The following is an 18,872-nucleotide window of genomic DNA, read 5'->3' as shown; positions in this document are numbered from 1 at the left end:
TTTTAACACAGTATTATTTTGTTTCTAATATTTGGGTTTTTAATTTTCTAACAGTATTTTACTCAATTTTGTTTAAATGTCATAACATTTTTAAAGAAACTGCTCAAACTAAATAAAGTACTTTACTTCTATTTTTGTAAAGTATTACCATTAACTTCACTTGTAATCTTAGTTTTAACATCAAAATGTATGAGTCATTTTGACTCGTACAAAATGACTGGTACGAGTCAAGGTTTGTCAGAACTTAACTAGTGTCTCAACATTAAGACAATCGTGTTTCCTCAGTCCTTCACACAATCACCTTGCATAAGCTTCATTAAAAGCCACCATTTTGGGGTGGAAAAAAATAAAAATTGTATCCAATTCTCTTGAAACCAAAATAATCATCCAACTACAGTACTCAATGTTTGATTATTCTAACAAAGAATGAATTATCTTAAGGCATTTTCATGTTACACATTGTCTTTAAATGGAATACAAATATATTACATGACATAAAAAGTTTCTGTAACTATTCCATGTGTACTTGTGGCTTATTAGCTTTTAACAGACGCCCTTTATAAAAAGGCACAAACGTTTTGGGGGAAAGGAAAACTCTCACACCATGTCTACTTCAAAATTTATTTGCTAAATTAAGAAGAAAAACACAAGACAACTGGTCAATCTTTGTAAGGGGTAGTTGTGTCAATGCCATCCAGATGAGGACTGACTCATCTCCAACTCTGCATTCTGCAAACCAGGGCAACTCTGAAAGGGCAACAATGAGGAAATGTTAACTCGTGCAGAAAAGGCAAAAACTCAACATGACCTTAATTAAAACACCCTCATTTTGGTCGTTATCCATAATCTCTCCCATACATACATATGTATGGGTCAGATGGGTAGTGATTGATATAATCATTGGGACAGCAATGCACATGGCAGAAACATAACCGGATTTCAATACGTACCTCTAAGAACAAAAATCAGCTCCCCTCGATTAACAGATTCTGGAAAACAAAATTAGGTAAGACGTTTTAACAAGCAATGTTTTAATCAATTCAATTTTGTTACTACAGCTACTCTTTAATTTCTATTGAACTCTGAATAAACTAAAGCAAACTGAGTTATAGCACGTGGCTTCTCCATCGCCACGAGAGCGCGTCGCGTGAAAAGTCAAACACCACAATGGGACAAATTAATGTTCATTTGAATTCACAAATCAATTATGGAGTAAAAAAAAAATACATTTTTATACTGCAGAATCTATTTTAGCCAACTCGCCTCTTGAAATAGCGTGGAAACCGAGGAATACTTCCGAGTCTCGTTCACAAACTTGCTTAAAATGTAAATAAGCGAAAAAATTACAACTAAAAGTTTTAGTACCCAGATAGAAAGAAAAACCTTTGAGCTCCTCCAAACGCTGCAGCTGCACGTTGGCCTTAACATCGTTTTCCGCCTTCCTCTTCTTCTGCTGTGGATTAATGGTGGTTAGCAGCGAACCAAAGGTGTCGCCACCCACTGCAACTCTAAATTACTCGCTTTTTGCCGCTACGGCCACCTAGCGGTTGGAATGTGCCGAGACGCGTTATACCCATGTTCCGTTTCTTTTTCATTGTAGCAAAGTATTTTCATGAGTTATGATTATTTATTGTAAAAAGGCTCATTTTGAGCTGCACGGTGACGTAGTTGGTCGTACTGTTGTTCAGCAGGCACCACTATTGGAAGAACACTGCCATCAAGTGGTGAGATTAGAAAATTAAATCTTCAGGAAACTTTAGCTTCTTGCTTTTCACTTTGACACACGTACCAGTCTGGTGGTGAAGAGTGTGTTGAACCCTGTTAACTAAATACAATGGTGACCACATATGAACCTCTGGTTTAGGGGACGTGTTTGTAAAATAGAATAAAAATGGTTGTAATGAACTGAAGTGTTTCAAATAAATCAAACAGACAAAATTCAACACTATACCCATTGGCGGTTTCCGATATGGGCGACGTGGGCAACCACCCAGGGCGACATGAGACTTCTGCATGTGTAATTTTAAAATCACAATATTTCTTTACATACAACAGTAAAAATAATAAATTGATAATATTGAAGTGGGAAGAGTATTTGAAATGAAGTGTGTCTCCATGTGATACTGGCCCATAAACTCTGCTGGAAATCCAAAATGAAGTAAGTTGTATCAAAACTAGCAAAGACAATTTCAATTTTGGGCAAAACTCGTTACATACTTAATCACAAGGCTCCTCTTGTTTTCATCTCTAATATTATCGTACCCGAGTTATAGTGTGGAAGTTTGGGGTAACACTTCAATCAGAATAGCTCACAATCTGCATTTAAGCTGTTTTTGAAAGCAAACACAAAAATTATGGGATGTGGTTAAATATAAAACAGTTCTTACGTTTAAAACAAGAATCGGTTAACTTCCTGGAAACATTCAACAAATGTTTAGTGACGGAGAAGAGGAGGTACAATTTCAGAGGTCAACTTAATTAACAAAAACACAACACTGTTCGTACTACAAGGAGGATTATGTGTATCAATTTGTGGAGTGTATATGGGATGGCATGAGAGACGAGTTGAAGCAAAGCCCAAACAAGAAATTTTGCAAAGCAATACAAAAAAATTGAGAACTACTAATGGAGGAGGGGTTGTACTGATGATACAAATTGAAGAAATCAGTAACTTTTTTCTGTCAGACCGAGTTATGAAGTGTTAAGTTGATATAATAATCTGAACTGTATCAAATATGCAAATAATACTTAGAAATTATCATGACATACTGTAAAAGAAGAGTAACGGGAATTAGTTTTTATTTTACTTCTACCTACTCCTGTGTTCTTTTTGTATTTCACTACTTTTTACTTGAAATAAAAATCATGATACAGGGCAGGATTGAGGGCTGCAGAGCTGAAGTAGAGAAGCCATGTCAACGGAAAATATTGGTTAATCAACCATAACAGCAAGGTTAATATCGATATTGGTATTGGCCAAAGTTTTCATATCGGTGTGTCCCTAAAATAGATTGTTTGTGGGGAGGGCAACAGAAGGTAGCATGGGTTTATTTATTTTTTTTCTTTAACAAATGCAGCCAGTAAACCTGGGAAGCTATTCCAAAACCAGAACAAAAGTTATCTTGGATGTGCACGTCCAGTATGACTTTAACCGACTGAGTTTACTTTTATTTGGGGTATAATTTTGCAAAGTTCTGTTTAAATTCTGGGTTTCTGAGCAGTGAGAACCTGTTACTTTTAACCCTCCCGCGGTCGTCGAGCTTTTTAAAGCCAGCGTTGGCACACGAGCAAAGCCAGCGGTATGTCGTTTAGAGTTGACGCCATACCCGTGTCTCCGAGTTGATGCAAAGAGACAGTCAGTTCCCGAAGCCACGCACGCGCGCGGTACTGGTGCCACCCCGCCGGATCGCGCGCAGGGTGTTGATTTACTCTTTTACAACCGCGGGAGGGTTAAAACAAAATTTTAAGTCGGACGAAAACAGCTGGTGTAAATCCCGGTAATTTGTCATTACCGTCAGTCATATGGACCTAAAGTTTTCTCAAGTCAGCTGTGAGTTCATGTACAGTATGCATTTAATAAAGCATATAAGAGCACCTGGGGAAAAAGTGGAACTCTATCAGTCTGAGTGTGTTCAGCTGCTACCAGGAGGGCTCTGTCTCCCTCTCTCTGTATACCTGTAGAAAATCTCCACTTTCTGCTGCTGGAATAGCTTAGCCTAGCCTCGGTTAATAATCGACAGACTGCAGAGCTCTAAACCTTGCATATTAACACTCACACTTGATTACAAAGGTTTGTTAAAATAAATATCAAAAAGATCTACTGATAAACACAGATAAACTGTTGACATTAAAATACAGGGGTTCTTGGAAAACGTCAAGATGGCAAAAGAATAGAGTGTAAAAAATAAAAACAAAGGAGAGGAGAGATCCGGAGAGCCCTTAGAGGGCAATAAATCGGGCTGAAGTTCATGTTTCGGAGGCAGTGTGCTCTGTCCTTTTGTTTTCCAGCTCAAGCCTATTAATGCAGCTGAACTCCGGCAGTCTGGAGGACCTCTCCGCTTTCAGCGTTTCCGGAGAGCAGCCAGAGAGTCCGGCTCTTCCTTGTTCAAGAGTTTGCGGACAGAGAGCCAGAAGAGTTCGGCCTAGCAGTTGATGGAGGCGCAGTCTGTCTTAGCTTTCCCGGCAGAGCTGATTATGCTCATGAGGCAGTGTCCGAACTCCTCCAGGATCACCCTCTCCGCCTCCGCCTGAGGCTGACGAGTCTGTTCGGCCCGTTTGGCCTGCTCTAGTAAACACTCGCACGTCGCTTCCAGCACTTCTTTCGTCACGAACGTGTACGGCAGCCTGCGGCAGGAAAGGAAGAAACAGAGGTTTAAGCAAAACGGGATGTTTATTCATGTTGATTTTTCTTCCTCAAGTTCAAATGTTTGCAGAGCTAAGATGGATTATGCTATTTTACAGTGGCAACTGTAGGCTAGGCGATACGGTGTAAAGATTTAAATTAAATTAAAATCAAATCGCCTTCCATTATTTTACAAAGGTGATGATACGGATTCTGGTTAGACAGAACGTCCAGCACTCCTGGAGGACACTAGAGAAGAAGGGTGGCAAGAACACGCCCCTGGGGAACGCCATTTCTGATAGTTCTTATAATCTCTGTTAAATTTTCAATTAAGCAACGACTGTTCGCAGCAGGAAAGTTCAAAGTAAGCATTTTTAAATTGTACATTTTTGTATATTATAGTTCTTAAAATTGATTTGGATATGAAATGGCAAAAAAAAAAAATAGCTGCATTTCTATTTAAGTAAATGTTAGAAAAGGATGGACGTGCTTGAGTACCTCCCGCCTCCACTCGATATAATGGGAGTTGTCCTCATCAGCAGGTCTGAGATCTGTGAGGACAGTTTGGTCTTGGCCGCCGTCTGCTGCTGGACCCTCACTTCTGCCGCGTCCGCCAGATGCATGAGCGTCTTCCTCTCCGGGCTCTCCTCAAAGTTTTTGCAACCGATGCATTTGCAAATGGACGAGCACATGATCTTTGCCTTCAAGATAAAGAAAAACTTAATTAAAAAGGAAAAAATAAAAAGGATTTTTTTTTTTTTTTGAATGAGACTCCTGCCCGACTGCTGAGACGGAGGTACGCGAACCTCATAGCACTCGCAGTAGTTCTTCAGGCAGCCCGACCGCTTGCAGTTGCAGCCTTTGCTGTGCCGGCGGTCCGACTCGCCCTCTTTGCCTTTGCCAATTTTAGGTTTGAAGGCCTCTGGGTTTCTGTCCAAGCAGGTCTGTAAAAACAAAAACAAAAAAAACAACTTCCTCTTAGTATCCATCAAACGGTTTAGGCGACAGTGTCCCTGCAGACACCGAACCTGGAAACTACCTTGATGGCTTTGAGTCGTTCCGTTTCGTGCTCCAGATTGTTGAAGCAGTTGTTGCAGTTACAGTTATTACAAAACTCTCCGTTTGCAAAGCAGTCGCAGTACCTGTGGGAGGAAACATGAGAAAAGTTCAATTTGATGCTTTGCATCTCCTCTAAACGTTTCCAAGAAGCTTTTGCAATTGATTGTGTGGGTTTGTTTGCAGTCACGCACTGATTTTGTGGTGCTACTTTAGAAATTCTCGTATGAAATTTTGGATGTTTTTTTCTTGTTGGACCCGTTCAAAAAAAGTGCCGTACTGCAAGTCGGGCAAAAAATAATTTTACTGGGTTTGCGTTTGACAGTAAATACGACGTTTTGTTACTCGCCATGTGGATCACGGAGTGGAACTTGACATCAAGTCTGAGGCAGCAGAAGTAAAGAAATTCTGCCACCTGCAGGTGGGAGTTAGCATCATTTAAATAGAATGTTTTGGACCATATTTGCTAAAGAAATAAAAAACAGCAATAAACTCACAATTATTGAGTGAATAATAATTATGCAATTATATTACATAACTTTTGGAGGAACTCCTAAAAAAATTATGTAATATAATATGGAACGCATTGATAATGCATGTTCGCTCTCTTGACCAGTAAACATTAATTTAGTAAACAACACTTAACACTGGAAGACATTTTACATATCCTAAAATAAACAACAACCAAAAACTATAAATTAAACTAACATAAAAACCACACACACCTGCAACCATAAATAAAACGCATTATGATGTCTCTAAACAAAATTACAAAAAATCTTAATCATCAGAATGGAAATTGGGAGTTCATATTACTTTGTTATGCGATCAATCGATTGTCAAAAACCACAATAATAATGAAAAAAATTGTTAATCTTGTGATGAGGCAATTTAAGCATAAAAATCTTATTTAATTATCATTCAATATAAAAACTACATTAAAAAGCAACCATTATTGTGTGATTTCTTTTCTAATTTTTTCCTCGCTCATCGTTCCGTTTTTCACCCTTCTCCAGATCTTGAGAGTGATGATAGCTAATTCGATACTTTTCAAGATGTTGGACGAACCCCGACAGTGAACACATGTCCCACTACCACTTTAACGAAGCCAAACCAGTCAGACTTACAGCTTGAGGCACTGTGACTTGGTGCAGTTGCATGGTTTTCTGGGTCTCGAGGTCGTCTCTGCTGCCGACACGCTTTAAAGCAACGAATCATATTAAAACACGGACAAAACAAAGAGAACAAGTGTAGCTTCTAACATCAGTAGAGATATCAATCAATCAATCAAATTTTATTTGTATAGCACATTTCAGCAGCCAGGCATTTCAAAGTGCTTTACATCACTACAAACACAGAAACACAAAGCAATATAGAATCAATCATTAAGTCAAGTTCCATCAATAAATTTGTAATTGATTACATTTCAAATACAATTCTAAACAGGTGGGTTTTTAGTAGAGTTTTAAAGAAGTCAGTGTTTCAGCTGTTTTACAGTTTTCTGGAAGTTTGTTCCAAATTTGTGGTGCATAGATGCTGAAAGCTGCTTCTCCTCGTTTGGTTCTGGTTCTGGGGATGCAGAGCAGAACCAGAACCTGAAGACCTGAGAGGTCTGGAAGGTTCATACAACAACAGCAGATCTTTAATGTATTGTGGTGCTGAGCCGTTCAGTGATTTATAAACTAACAACAGTATTTTAAAGTCTATTCTTTGAGCTACAGGGAGCCAGTGGAGGGACTTTAAAACTGGTGTTATGTGCTCTATCTTCCTGGTTTTAGTGAGAACGCCAGCATCGATTGTATTTACTCTATCTAACTCATCGTTAGATAGAGTAAATACAATCTGTAAACAATAAGCATAAAAGCCAAATAAAATAAAAGCTTTCCCGTCTTACCCATTATAAGGGAGTTTGGCCTGAGTTTGGATGCTGCTGGACGCAGGAAAACTAGAGCTGCTGGCGAGCGTCACAAACTGTGACTGCTGGAGCTGCAATAAAAGACGTTACCACATCAGAAATGTTCTATAAATGCTTCGAGAAAAGGAATAAAGAAAAGTAGTACGAACCTGTGTGACGTATTGTGCTGGAACGACGGCGTAACCCACATTGCTGCCACCGGGGGCAGATGTGAGGACGGTCCCTGGGGGCAGGTTGGTGAAGTTGGGCTGGATCTGGGGCAGAGGGGTGGCGGGCATGATGAGTCGCTGCTGCGTCTGAGTGGTGGTGACCACTTGTGGTGCAGCTGTCAAGGGCTTAGGCACCACCTACAGGCAGCAGAATGCAAGAGGACAGCTTAGGAACATTTCACACACACAAACTCCCCCAGAAACCAGCGAGCATACACCGTCTGCTTTACTTGTTTCATTGTCTGTGCTTGGACGACTGGGACCGACATCCTGACCGCTCCGGTGTTCACCACTAAAGGTTTACCTGGAAAGCATAAAACACACACGGTAAGGTCCAGGCACGCTTTCCGAGTAGGGCTGCAACTAACGATTAATTTAGTAATCGATTAAGTGCCGATTAATCAGATAAGACAAAAATTGGCACATTCTGCAGATTTTTCATTTAACCATTTAAGCCTATTATAAAATACTAACAATACTTTAAATACAAATAAACATTAAAATTTTAAATTCTTAAATGCAGCTGTTAACTGTATTCTCCAGTTAACGATTAATCGGTTACTGAATTTGTTAACGCTCATTTCAATAATCGATTCATCGCGATTAATCGTTTCATCCCTACTTCCTGCCAACACAAGAAAGCTAGCTCTGAATTAGCAGAGGGAGCGGGAGGAGTTTAGAGTTTACCCGTGGGCACTGAGCTGGTGTTGGGAGCGCTGGGCTGGCCCGCCGCGCTGGCCGTGGTCGCCGAGACGAGGCGGACGTAGTGAAACCTGCTGCCCGGCACCTGAATCTGCTGCACGTTCGGCTGGGTGGCCAGAGGGATGATGGTCTTGAACTGGGAGCCGCCCACTCCTCCCACGGCGACGGACTGGACAGGCTTAATGTTCTGAGACGGTTCAGAAAAAAAAGACGAGGTTTCAGGTGAATAAATGCAGGGGGGTCACTGAGCAGAAAACCGGTAACTGGAATAAAGGGAGAGCAGAGGATTCTGCAGACGTGTAGCAGGTGGCCTCACCTGCGCCGTCGTCTGGCTGGTGGCCACCTTGACTGGAGATGCAGGCGCCGACTGCTGGACTGCAAGAATTTGCTGGCCAAGTGCTACATTGACGGGCAGAGCTACTGACTTCTGGCTGGTGTTGGACGGCGGGGAAGCCACTGACACCACGGTTACCTGGACGACACAAATAACATGCGGATTAAATATTTACACATCAGTGTCTAAGCTAGGTTTTATCTGAATCGAAAGCGATTTCTCTTTAGGTACACATACAAAAATAAAAATCTATAAATACTAAAACAAACAAAAAAAAAGGTAAAAAATATTTTAATTAGGAAAAAGTTAAAACACCATTAGTTAGTCTTAACCCATTTGCATTAGATAGCGTCAGCGTAGTGATGCAATTAAAGATACTAGTTATTGATTAACCCATTATTCTGACGATTCATCAAATAGAAAGAAATTGGCACATTCTGTTGATTGTTTTATTTAAGCAATTTTTTAAACATCAATAGAAATACCTTAAAGCAGTGGTCCCCAACCTCCGGGTTGAAAATAGGTACCGGGTAAGAAACAATTAAATATTTCCGTTTTATGTATTATGCGAGTCTGGATGAGCTTTTATTTTTTGAAAATCCTTTAACTGGATTCTCTCGGTTACGTCTTGCGCGCCAACATTGAGCCACAAGCAGCAAAATGAGTCAGAAACAGATCAGATTCTTTGGAAAGTTTCTTTGCGAATTGAAAAAGCCCAGAGAAGAGACAGGAGAATGGATTTAACCCGGCAGGTGATTCCCACATTCCAAGCTCTGCATGATATGGTGACCGGCTCGTTAATGAGGGAATGAAGCTTCAAACTGATTCGCCAGTAGAGACCATGAGCACCCTGTGCATAAGCAACACTTCTGGTGTCATTGTCTCTCATCACTCCCAGATGGATCGTCTCATTACAGAGAAACAAGCTCAGGGCTCCATTAGTCGTTATTGTGAGTTAAAATTTTCACAAAAGTAAAATGTTCGTTTTTGTGGCACATCTATATCTTATTTTGAAGGGATATGTACACGTTACCATAGCGACCAGAGTCAGAGAGCGTTAGGGCAGTGAGATGAGAGGAGTGGAGCTTGTGAGTTTTAGGTCTGGTTCACACGGCACGATTTAAGGATTGTCGGCCGATTTTCCAAACCTCTGTGACCACAGAGCCGATAAAAGTCCAACAGGTTCGGTCGGTTCGTGTGTCCAGCCACACGGCAGCAGCAACACACCACACACGAACCGATTCCACTCACGAACATCCCGATTCCAGAAGAAAATCCAGTAAAACCAACATACCATAGGTGAATTTAGAATAATCAAACATGGATGACGATGTAGAAGCAGCAGTGATAGTTTGTGGACTCATTTTAAGCGATAAAAGACGAAACAAAAAGAAAAGGCATTTGATATAAGACGGCGGGAGCAGCCGCTCTATTTGCTGCACTATGATTTGGAGGGGAGTTATGTTTGTAGTTAACAATTTTAACTGAATAAACATAACCACATACAATAAACATGTAAAAAAATGACGTTTACATATAGTAATAAAAATTTCCACATATCACCTCTGATGTCCATCGGATTCTCAGTTGCCATGTCAACAGTTTGGGATTCCCCTCCATTCTTACGTCATCGTGCTTTCTGATTGGCTACCTGTCACATTCAACAGGCTGCGTTCTGCTCCCAGTCAGGGAAAACCCCCACAGGCTGCGATAATCGGGCCAAGACAATGTTGAAGATGCCCGATCTAAAATCGGGCATATTCAACACACCATACACTGCATTACGTTGTAAGATTGTCGTAAAGGGAAAATCGGGGCAAAAAAAAAAAAAAGGCTTTAGCTGGAACACGAACATGCAGAAGCATTATCTGATGCTCCCCGGGCCGCAGCAAAATTGCCGAGTCTTGACCGGTCCGCGGTAATAAAACGGTTGGGGACCACTGCCTTGAAGGATGTAAATATTTCAATTCCTTTTTAAAATAGGAAAATTAATATTGTACTGCATGAAATGCAATAATATCATTCCTTTAGCGTACGCTTGATAATTTTAGCTAAAAAAACAAAACAAAAAAACACTTAACTTTCTGCTTAACTTATCAACACTGTGAAGAGCTGATCTGATGATTAGTGTTTTGATTAACAATTGGGTAACAAAATGTGCTTACCAAAAGATTTAGTCTTAATATGCACTTGAGTTTTGAGTGGAGCGTTTTTACATGGAAAGAATATTATTTTTAAAATCTTCAAAGCAAAATGCATAAATTTTTGCACAATGTTAGTTTAATTGCTGCTGTGAGTGTGCTGCTGTTTTAGCAATTGGTCTTTTTTGAGTGTCTATACTCGAGTTAACAATTAACCGATTACTAAATTAGTTTATGATTAACTCAGTAATAGTGCAGGGTTTCCTCCAGTGTATTATAAGCCTGGCGGGCCACCAGGCTTTACGCCCCCCACCCGGCGTGGCATTGCTTATTTATTTACGTTTTTTTGACTGCCTACGCCCCAACCACCGGGCTTAGCAAGTCTTCTGGGGGAAACCCTGTCATGTAAAAACTACAAAAAGGCGCTAACGATGGCAATTATGGCACTAAATTCAAAGGCATAAGAACTTCTGCTCTTGACACCACTTTGTTATAAATGTAAATTCTGTTGCGACACCTCCAGGCGCTGCAACCATCTTCTGATGTCTAAGTTTATTTCTCATTTTGTACTATTCATTTCTTTATCTTGGTATATTACGTATATACACATAACCTGCATCTTAACTCGAGTCGAGCAAATCTCAATCTCGTTGTAATCTGTTGATGACAATGACAAATAAATCTTATCTTATCTAAAAGGAATTAAATCATCTTATTTGCAATTTGTTATGCATTTCCAATACCGAATGAAACGAGCAGACGTGGTTAGATTAAAAATCTGCAGAAGGTGCCAATTTTTGCATCTGATTAACCAATTAATCATCAGAATAATCAATGCAATAACCAGCAACTAAAATAATCGTTAGTTGCAGGCCTGACCGGTCTTCAGAGCTCAGTGTTTAGCGCCATCTTAAGCCTGAACCCAGCAGATCCCCCAGCAGCTCACCTTGCTGGGAGTCTTCAGAGGCGAGATGGCGATCTTTTTGCCAGGAACGCTCTGGATCGTAGTGTTGTGGGGCTCGGACAGCGTGATGGTTTTCGGCGACATCACCGGAGACGTTTGTGTGACCACGCGCCCTGGAAACGCACCTCGGAGCATTAACGAGGCAGACACGCGTCGAATGCAGCAGGTAGTTGTCGGGTCAGACGAGACGCTTACCTGCGATAACAGGAGTCACCGACGTCTGAGGACTCAGGCCTTTGCTGTTGACCGTCTTTGTGATAATGAACTTGATTGGAGCAGTTGAGGATGCTGGTGTTTTCTTGGGGATCTAAAGGAGGAGACCAGTTTTTAAAAGAAATAATAAATCAGCGTTACTTGCAGCTGATTTCTTTTTTTTGAGGACCCCCGATAAAGAAAAAAGGACAAAACTACAACTTTTAAATGCAAATCTACACACAAAAATGTTGAACAGAAAGTCATCACTTTCCAAGCTTTCTGCTTTCTTTCCATCGTCATGGTAACTAGGACCGCATGTCCTCATTGGCAGAGTCTAAAACACACCTTAAAATACGTCCAATTGCTGTATTAAAACTCAGCCAAGTCCAGCAAGTGTTTTTCAAATAAAAACTGACCAAAATTCTCTCTTCATTTGCAGAGAATAGACAAAATATTGTTCGAGTTTTCTCCATTTGAGCCCAGAGTGATAAGCAAACTGGATGTTTTTGATTTGACAAGAAAAACAAGAAATAAAAACATTTGAAGTTTTGGATCTACAATCCTGTTGTGATATACGTATATATACAGTACAGACCAAAAGTTTGGACACACCTTCTAATTCAATGGGTTTTCTTTATTTTCATGACTATTTATAAGGCAAGAAATCCCACTTATTAACCTGACAGGTTGACCTATGAAGTGAAAACCATTTCAGGTGACGACCTCTTGAAACTCATCAAGAAAATGCAGAGTGTGTGCAAAGCAGTAATCACAGCAAAAGGTTGCTACTTTGAAGAAACTAGAATATAAGGGGTATTTTCGGTTTTACACTTTTTTGTTTAGTGCATATTTCCACATGTGTTATTCATAGTTTTGATGCCTTCAGTGTGAATCTACAATGTCAATAGTCATGAAAATAAAGGAAACTCATTGAATTAAAAGGTGTGTCCAAATTTTTGGTCTGTACTGTATATAAAGTAGAATTAATAAAATAATAGTTTATAGTTGAGTAGGTAACTTTTTTTTCAATCACAACATTTTTGGTAATGTTAGTGTTTAAGTACTGACGCTTTTGACTTTGGCCCACATGACAGTAAGTTTGGAGACACCAGATGTTTGTTAATAAATAAATAAAAAATTAAAAAATCTTAATGCACTCATATCAAATGTTTTTACACCAATGTTGCAAAAATATATTCAATGTCATTCAAATGGAAAGCATAAGAATGATGCAATGTGGCGCTGAATAGGTCCGTCCCAATAACAAATTTTGCTAGAAGATAAATTGTCCCAATAATTATTGGATTTTTATTGTTGTTTTGAGGCCATTTTTAAATATTATATTGACAACAGCATAATGAAAATCTGTAAGGTCACTTAAAAATAATAAGAAAAACAAAATAATAATAATGATAAAGAGGCTACGGATAAGAACTGTCCTCACAATCAGAGTTGTGGAGAGCTGCTGCCGGGTAAAGTTGGAAAATATTACAAAGACGAGATGTGTGATGCCGACAGGTTCCAACCAAAGATGGCTGATTTAAAAGGCGCTCCAACAAGTATTAGCATAAGGGTGCACACACTCATGCTAACAGGCTGTTGCAGTTTTTGCTTTTTCTTCCCCTCCTCTGAGAGTTGTTTGCTTGTCCCACAGGACAAAATGCCACACTACAGGGGAGAAGGTTGCAACTCACAAACATCTGGCATCTTAACAGGGATCTACAGACTTTCTGTAACCTCTTATGATTCATAACCCTGTATGCTGGGCTCCATTAGGTGTTTGTTTACACAAACGTCTACGGTTACTATACCCGTCAGGTCTGCAGTCCATTAACCCTTGTTGGGTGTGAAAAATTATTTACAAAACAGAACATGTTAAGCATATGAGCAGAGATACTGTTTAATAAAGAGTAGAGTTTAGATGCATGGTCCAAACCAGAATTATTTGCTTGATGGTCAGGTTCGCGTCAGGCGTCTATGGTGCGTTTAGTCGGCCTAAAATACATACAGCACGCAGAATGCTGTATGAAGTTGTGTTAATCTAATTATAGTAGTAGATAGCTTAACCTATTGAGGAAATAAAGAAAATATGTAGGGTGCAGAAGTTAATAAGACCAGGTCGGGTTGGATTTTGTTTTTAGGACCAATATAAACTGTAATGGAGAAGTGATGTGGTTTCAGTATGCATGGATTACTAATTGGGGTGTGCAGATAAGTCCACCCTGATTTCCTTATTTTGGGTGATCGGACGATGCTTATATGTGGAACCGATCTTATCTACAACATGAGGACATTGATGTTGTCATGGATCCATCGAAGGGTGACAGTTAAGTTTTTTTAAGGGTTTTTTTTTTGGTGGCCTTTATTTGAAAGTGCCAAGACAGGAAAGTAGGTAAAGAGAGAGAGGGAAGGCATGCAGCAAAGGTCACCAGGCCGGGAATCAAACCTGCGACGGCCGCAACAAGGACTAAGGGTTGTACTTAACCGCTGCGCCACCACAGCACCCCCAGTTAAGGGGTTTTAAAGATTGATGATCGGCCATTAAAATCCACAATCGATGCATCTCTAGTAAATATCGTCTTGCATCTTCGTTCAGCTCCTTTATATACACCTCAGTAGTTGCGTTTCGATTGATCATAAAATTGCGCAAATTGGAATTCTGAAAATAAATGTGCTTAATGGAAACATGGCAATTTTGGAGAAAAAAAAAAATTGTGCTAGGAGGACATTTTTGTTTTTTTAATTTATCAAAATTAGCATACTTGATAAAACTACAATGGAAACCCTTTTTCGCATCGCACGAATCTTATGAACAACAACCGGATGTTACTAAAAGAAAAGAAACGGAAGACGACAGCAAGTAGTAGGAGGATGACGTTGTAGCATATATTCAATGACTTATAGCATGAAGAAACGTTAATTCACTTGTGACTTTCATTGCATTTCTTTTTTTTTTTTTTTTTACCCCTCCAGGGGGTCTTTTCGTGGGCTCTAGAGTCCCCTTCTACAAAGCAGGCTGACAGGAAAGGGGGAAGGAGAGGGGGGAAGACATGCGGCAAACGTCGCCGGGTCCGGGAGTCGAACCCACGACAGCCGCGTCGAGGACCCGAGGCCTCCAAACGTGGGTCGCGCTAACCCCCACGCCACCACGGCACGCCCCTGCATTTCTTATTTAATGGAAATGCAGCAATTGCAACATTGTGCTTTTTCACAACTGACAAAACATCACCAAAGTTTTGTGCACATTTGTAATGGAAACGCAGTTACTGACAGTAGAGCAAACTTTGGCTCGTCTTCAGTCAGTTGTTTCGGTCATCACGACCTGTTGGAGTTTGTGTAGAGTGCATTCACCACTCAGGTAAAAAAAGGACAGGATTTTATTCTCCAACCAGAAGACAGAGTGTGAAACTGCCTAACTCAGGTCATTGATACATCGATAGCCATGTTAAATCCTCAGTTGGCGTTCCTTTAATTTGTTGTATTATGAACACAAACCAAGCATTATTACCTGCATGGTCTTCAGCTGATGGGCCTGTAATGTGGTCACCTGGTTGCCAGCGCTCCCCACCACTGGTTTCAGCTCTCTCCCATCAATAGTCACCACTTTGAACTGCGGCGTCTGAGACTTCGCGTCCCCTGAAGTCTGCAAAACCCCGGGTTTGCTGCCTGTCTGGGGCAACTGGAGCACAATCGACTGCCCCGACTTCCCTATCGCCGTGACCAAAAGTTTCTGCCCTTCTTGTTTGATGACTTGGGCCGGGGCGGCCGCAGCTTTCGCCGCCTCCGTGGCTTGAGCCGAGGCCACCTTACTCAGAATGATCTGGTGATTGGCGGCAGAAAAGGCGAACGGAGTCGCGAGCTTCTGCGTGCCGCTCGTGGAAACCGTCGTTCCGGTGAGGCTGTCTGTAGTTTTGGTCGCAGCCGTGGAAGTAGCCAAGGCGGGCTTGATGGTGAACAAGGTCGACGAAGCTGAAATCGTGACAGAAGACTGACTCCCGGGGGCGGAGTCTGCAGCTGCAGCGGTGGTCACGGCCTGGACGTGCTCCGCCGGAGCGGCGTTGGAGCAGATGTTTAAACTTTCCGATGTCACGGGAGCGTCTGTTTCCATGGGGACAGGCGTGTCATGCATGGGCTCTGACTGGGAGTGAGGGACCTCCTCTATGGCCTCCGTATCCATGATTTCATCAGGAAGGAGACTGTTGAGCTCCGGTGACACCACATCCATGCTTGCCGTCTCTTAGCTGTCCGTTAGACCTAAAAAAAATAATAATAAAACCAATTAGATGTGTCAAAAATGAGAAGTTTCAAAACGAGAGCAAAACTGAATGGAATACAAGTCTCTAATGAAACAAATCCATAAAATACCCAAAAAAGAAACAAGACAAAAACTGTTCTTGAGTGAAGTTCATGAAAATATCTTGAAATAACCGCATGACAATTTTTTGCTTTTTATTGCTGCACTGTCATGGTAATAATTTTGCTGGACGATAAACTGTCTCATAAGTTATAGCGATAATATTGTTGTTTTGAGACTGTTTTCAAATAATATGGTAATGGCATAATAACACAAGAACACATTTTCAAAGATTCATAAACCTTAAATTCTAATGAACATTTAATGCTGGAACTGGTTTTAAATATGTGCAGAGACGTGCTTATTAAGGACCAAGACTAAATAAGGGCGGCCGTTCATTTCTATGGTCCTCTCATAAACCCTATTCTATGTATTTTCTAATAGTTTAACATTCAAATAGCTTTTGTCTTTAGATGTCACACTTCCTTTGCATGGTAGCCCTTTTAATGTATTTATCTGCTAACTGTAGTGTGTGTTTTTTTCTGTAAAGCACGCTGAATTGCCTTGTGCGTGAACGCTGTAATCCAAAATGCCTCCCTTGCTTTTGCCATGGTAACTGAAACAAAAACAATGAAGATGAAATTAAGAGAATGGTTCACGTTTCAACTATCAACTTCCGAACACGTCGTTTAATTCAACTGGCTGCACGTAATGCAAATGTGCATGAACAGGAAAGCCTTTAGACAACCCTCCAAACCCAACAAACATAAAGCTAGCCAAGCCAAAGCTAGCAGTGAGTTGACACCAAAATGCCCGCTTTGAGAACTTGACCTGTAATGTTAGCTGCCAGGGAGGGCAGATTAAAGGAGCGCAGTGATGAGCTGGAGGTACATTTGGACTCGAGCTGATTTTGACAGACGCTGACAGCTGACGGTGGGTCCGCTAGGCCGCGCCGTTTATCTCCGGCGTATCTTTGTCTTGCCGCACTCTGCTCCACATTAATCCAGCGAAACGCTCATACATGAACCCCCCTCTGCCCTCCCTATATTCACTCCACACAGACACACTCCCTGCTCGGAGTTTCCCCCAATGAGCCTGGAAGGAAGGACGGCCAACAAACGCGGGCTGCGTCCGTCTGCATTAAAAACAACCCAAGACGTGATGTCGCTTGGGGTAAAAAACTGGGGGGGAAAGCGTCAAGCTCGTTGCGTTACTATTTCGGGCCGGAGTTGGATTTCGAAAGATCCGCCATTTTTACCTCGTCATCAACTCGGTTAGCTCTGCGGCTAACACTATCCATTTCATATTCTTCCCCCATAGGACTGCGACTTTTACAGAGACAACTCGTTAAAAAAAAAACAAACAAACAAAAAAACACGTAGAAACAAGGCCGGAAATTAATAAGAAACTTGGTTGTAAATGTACTCAACGATGTACTCTTCCTACACACTGACAGTATAAACAAAGCTAGCTTTCATTAATTGCTCCTGTCACCTGAGAAATCCATTTAGAAGCAAACATTTTGCGGCACAATTCCAGTTCAAGCTGCTGTAACTATGTGTTTCAATACAACAGGCTCCACTGTGTGTCTGATTCGACTTGTGCTCATCAGTAATCATTTACACATCTTGTATTAACAGGATCAGTCGCTTAAAGGAACAACAACCGCGTCACTAGACCGACCATAACCTGTCATTGTCCAGCTGAAGCCTTTACTTTATAGTAAGTTAACTAACCAGACGGTTCACAAAATACTAGCCGCATATCCTACATTGAAAAAAAAAAAGTGTTCATTTTGTCCCCAAATTGTTTAAACATTAGTCATACTGTACATAATAATTTCTAGGGAAACTCTGCGCCTTCCTGGCTATCTTTATGAGCAGTATCAGCAGCTTCATGAAGCCAGCCCAGCGGGCAGGACAAACTGACTGTACTAGCGAAGTTGCTGAGCTGGCTAACTCGAGCTAGCTAGCACATTATACCTCAACATTATTTACATCCTTAACTTTGCAGCTTCCGGTGGGATACGCTGCAGTCAAGCGTAGAGGGGGCCAATATGCAGCCGTGCTTACCCGAGATCTTAACGCTGGGCAGCGTTTCCAGGTGAACCGAGGAAAGGAAAAGGCGATTGTTCAAAATACCGCGCCGAGCGCCATTCCTCCCTGACATTTCACAGAGCGGCCACGCCCTCCACGTTCGACGTCACCGTGACACTTTGTTTAAAGGTACAGCGCAATATTTACTTATAATAGAAACGTAATTAACCTCGTCACAAATCTAAAACACATTTTAGAAATATATTAATTCTAAACAGCGGGTTTTCTTTATAAAGAATTACAATTTACACTTTAAAACCTATGAAAGTATAAAAATAGCACCAACAAGGACACTCCTAAACATTTATGATGACGTATTGATCATACCGTGTGGTCGGTCTTTGCTGGATCTCCTCACTTAGTCCTAGCTTTTTTTTAAAATTATTTAAAAAGACAAACTTTCAAATCCACTTAATTATGATGTGGGCAGGGTTTTAGTCCTGGTCATTTTTTCTGGCCTCCATTGCCCCTTGTTTTTAATTTATTTATCCAGAAACAGCATCACACACTGCAACTACAGAGAAAAAAACTTTTACGATAGACATTTTACCTGTATATGGACAAATTATAGCTGCACTTGAAAGTGTCGTCTCTCTTGGTAATTCATGCTGATATTATCCACTG

The 18,872-nt window shown here is 40.9% G+C and overlaps 1 protein-coding gene across 4 annotated transcripts; it reads right to left on the bottom strand.

The window, feature by feature from the left end:
• Positions 1-607: 607 nt before the first annotated feature.
• On the bottom strand, positions 608-18,370 carry lin54 (lin-54 DREAM MuvB core complex component). Of its 4 annotated transcripts, none has more exons than XM_028025581.1 (16): positions 18,225-18,370; positions 15,367-16,112; positions 11,859-11,970; positions 11,646-11,776; positions 8,541-8,696; positions 8,210-8,411; positions 7,753-7,826; positions 7,463-7,660; positions 7,293-7,384; positions 6,526-6,597; positions 5,382-5,484; positions 5,149-5,286; positions 4,841-5,043; positions 1,366-4,344; positions 951-989; positions 608-747 (listed from the first exon to the last, which is right to left on the bottom strand). In XM_028025581.1, exons 2-14 carry the CDS (start codon positions 16,081-16,083, stop codon positions 4,143-4,145), a joined length of 2,400 nt encoding a protein of 799 aa, XP_027881382.1. In that variant the 5' UTR covers positions 16,084-16,112; positions 18,225-18,370; the 3' UTR covers positions 608-747; positions 951-989; positions 1,366-4,142. The 4 variants fall into 4 exon arrangements, with proteins under 4 accessions (XP_027881382.1, XP_027881384.1, XP_027881383.1 ...); XM_028025583.1 differs by having other exon boundaries at positions 1,384-4,344; XM_028025582.1 differs by lacking the exon at positions 18,225-18,370 and adding an exon at positions 16,984-17,332.
• Between the last annotated feature and the right edge of the window lie 502 nt (positions 18,371-18,872).

The sequence above is a fragment of the Xiphophorus couchianus genome, chromosome 8, assembly GCF_001444195.1.
Source record: "Xiphophorus couchianus chromosome 8, X_couchianus-1.0, whole genome shotgun sequence".
NCBI classification, from domain to species: domain Eukaryota; kingdom Metazoa; phylum Chordata; class Actinopteri; order Cyprinodontiformes; family Poeciliidae; genus Xiphophorus; species Xiphophorus couchianus.
Note: the sequence above shows the minus strand (reverse complement) of the source record. Positions and strands in the feature narration are given on the sequence as shown.

Excerpts from the sequence above, each read along its gene's own strand:
- lin54 (XM_028025581.1), bottom strand. The coding sequence starts at position 16,083 with ATGGATGTGGTGTCACCGGAGCTCAACAGTCTCCTTCCTGATGAAATC. Across the intron at positions 11,777-11,858 it reads GGTGACTCCTGTTATCGCAG|GGCGCGTGGTCACACAAACG; the intron begins GTAAGCGTCTCG and ends GTGCGTTTCCAG. Across the intron at positions 7,661-7,752 it reads AAGCACAGACAATGAAACAA|GTGGTGCCTAAGCCCTTGAC; the intron begins GTAAAGCAGACG and ends TGCTGCCTGTAG.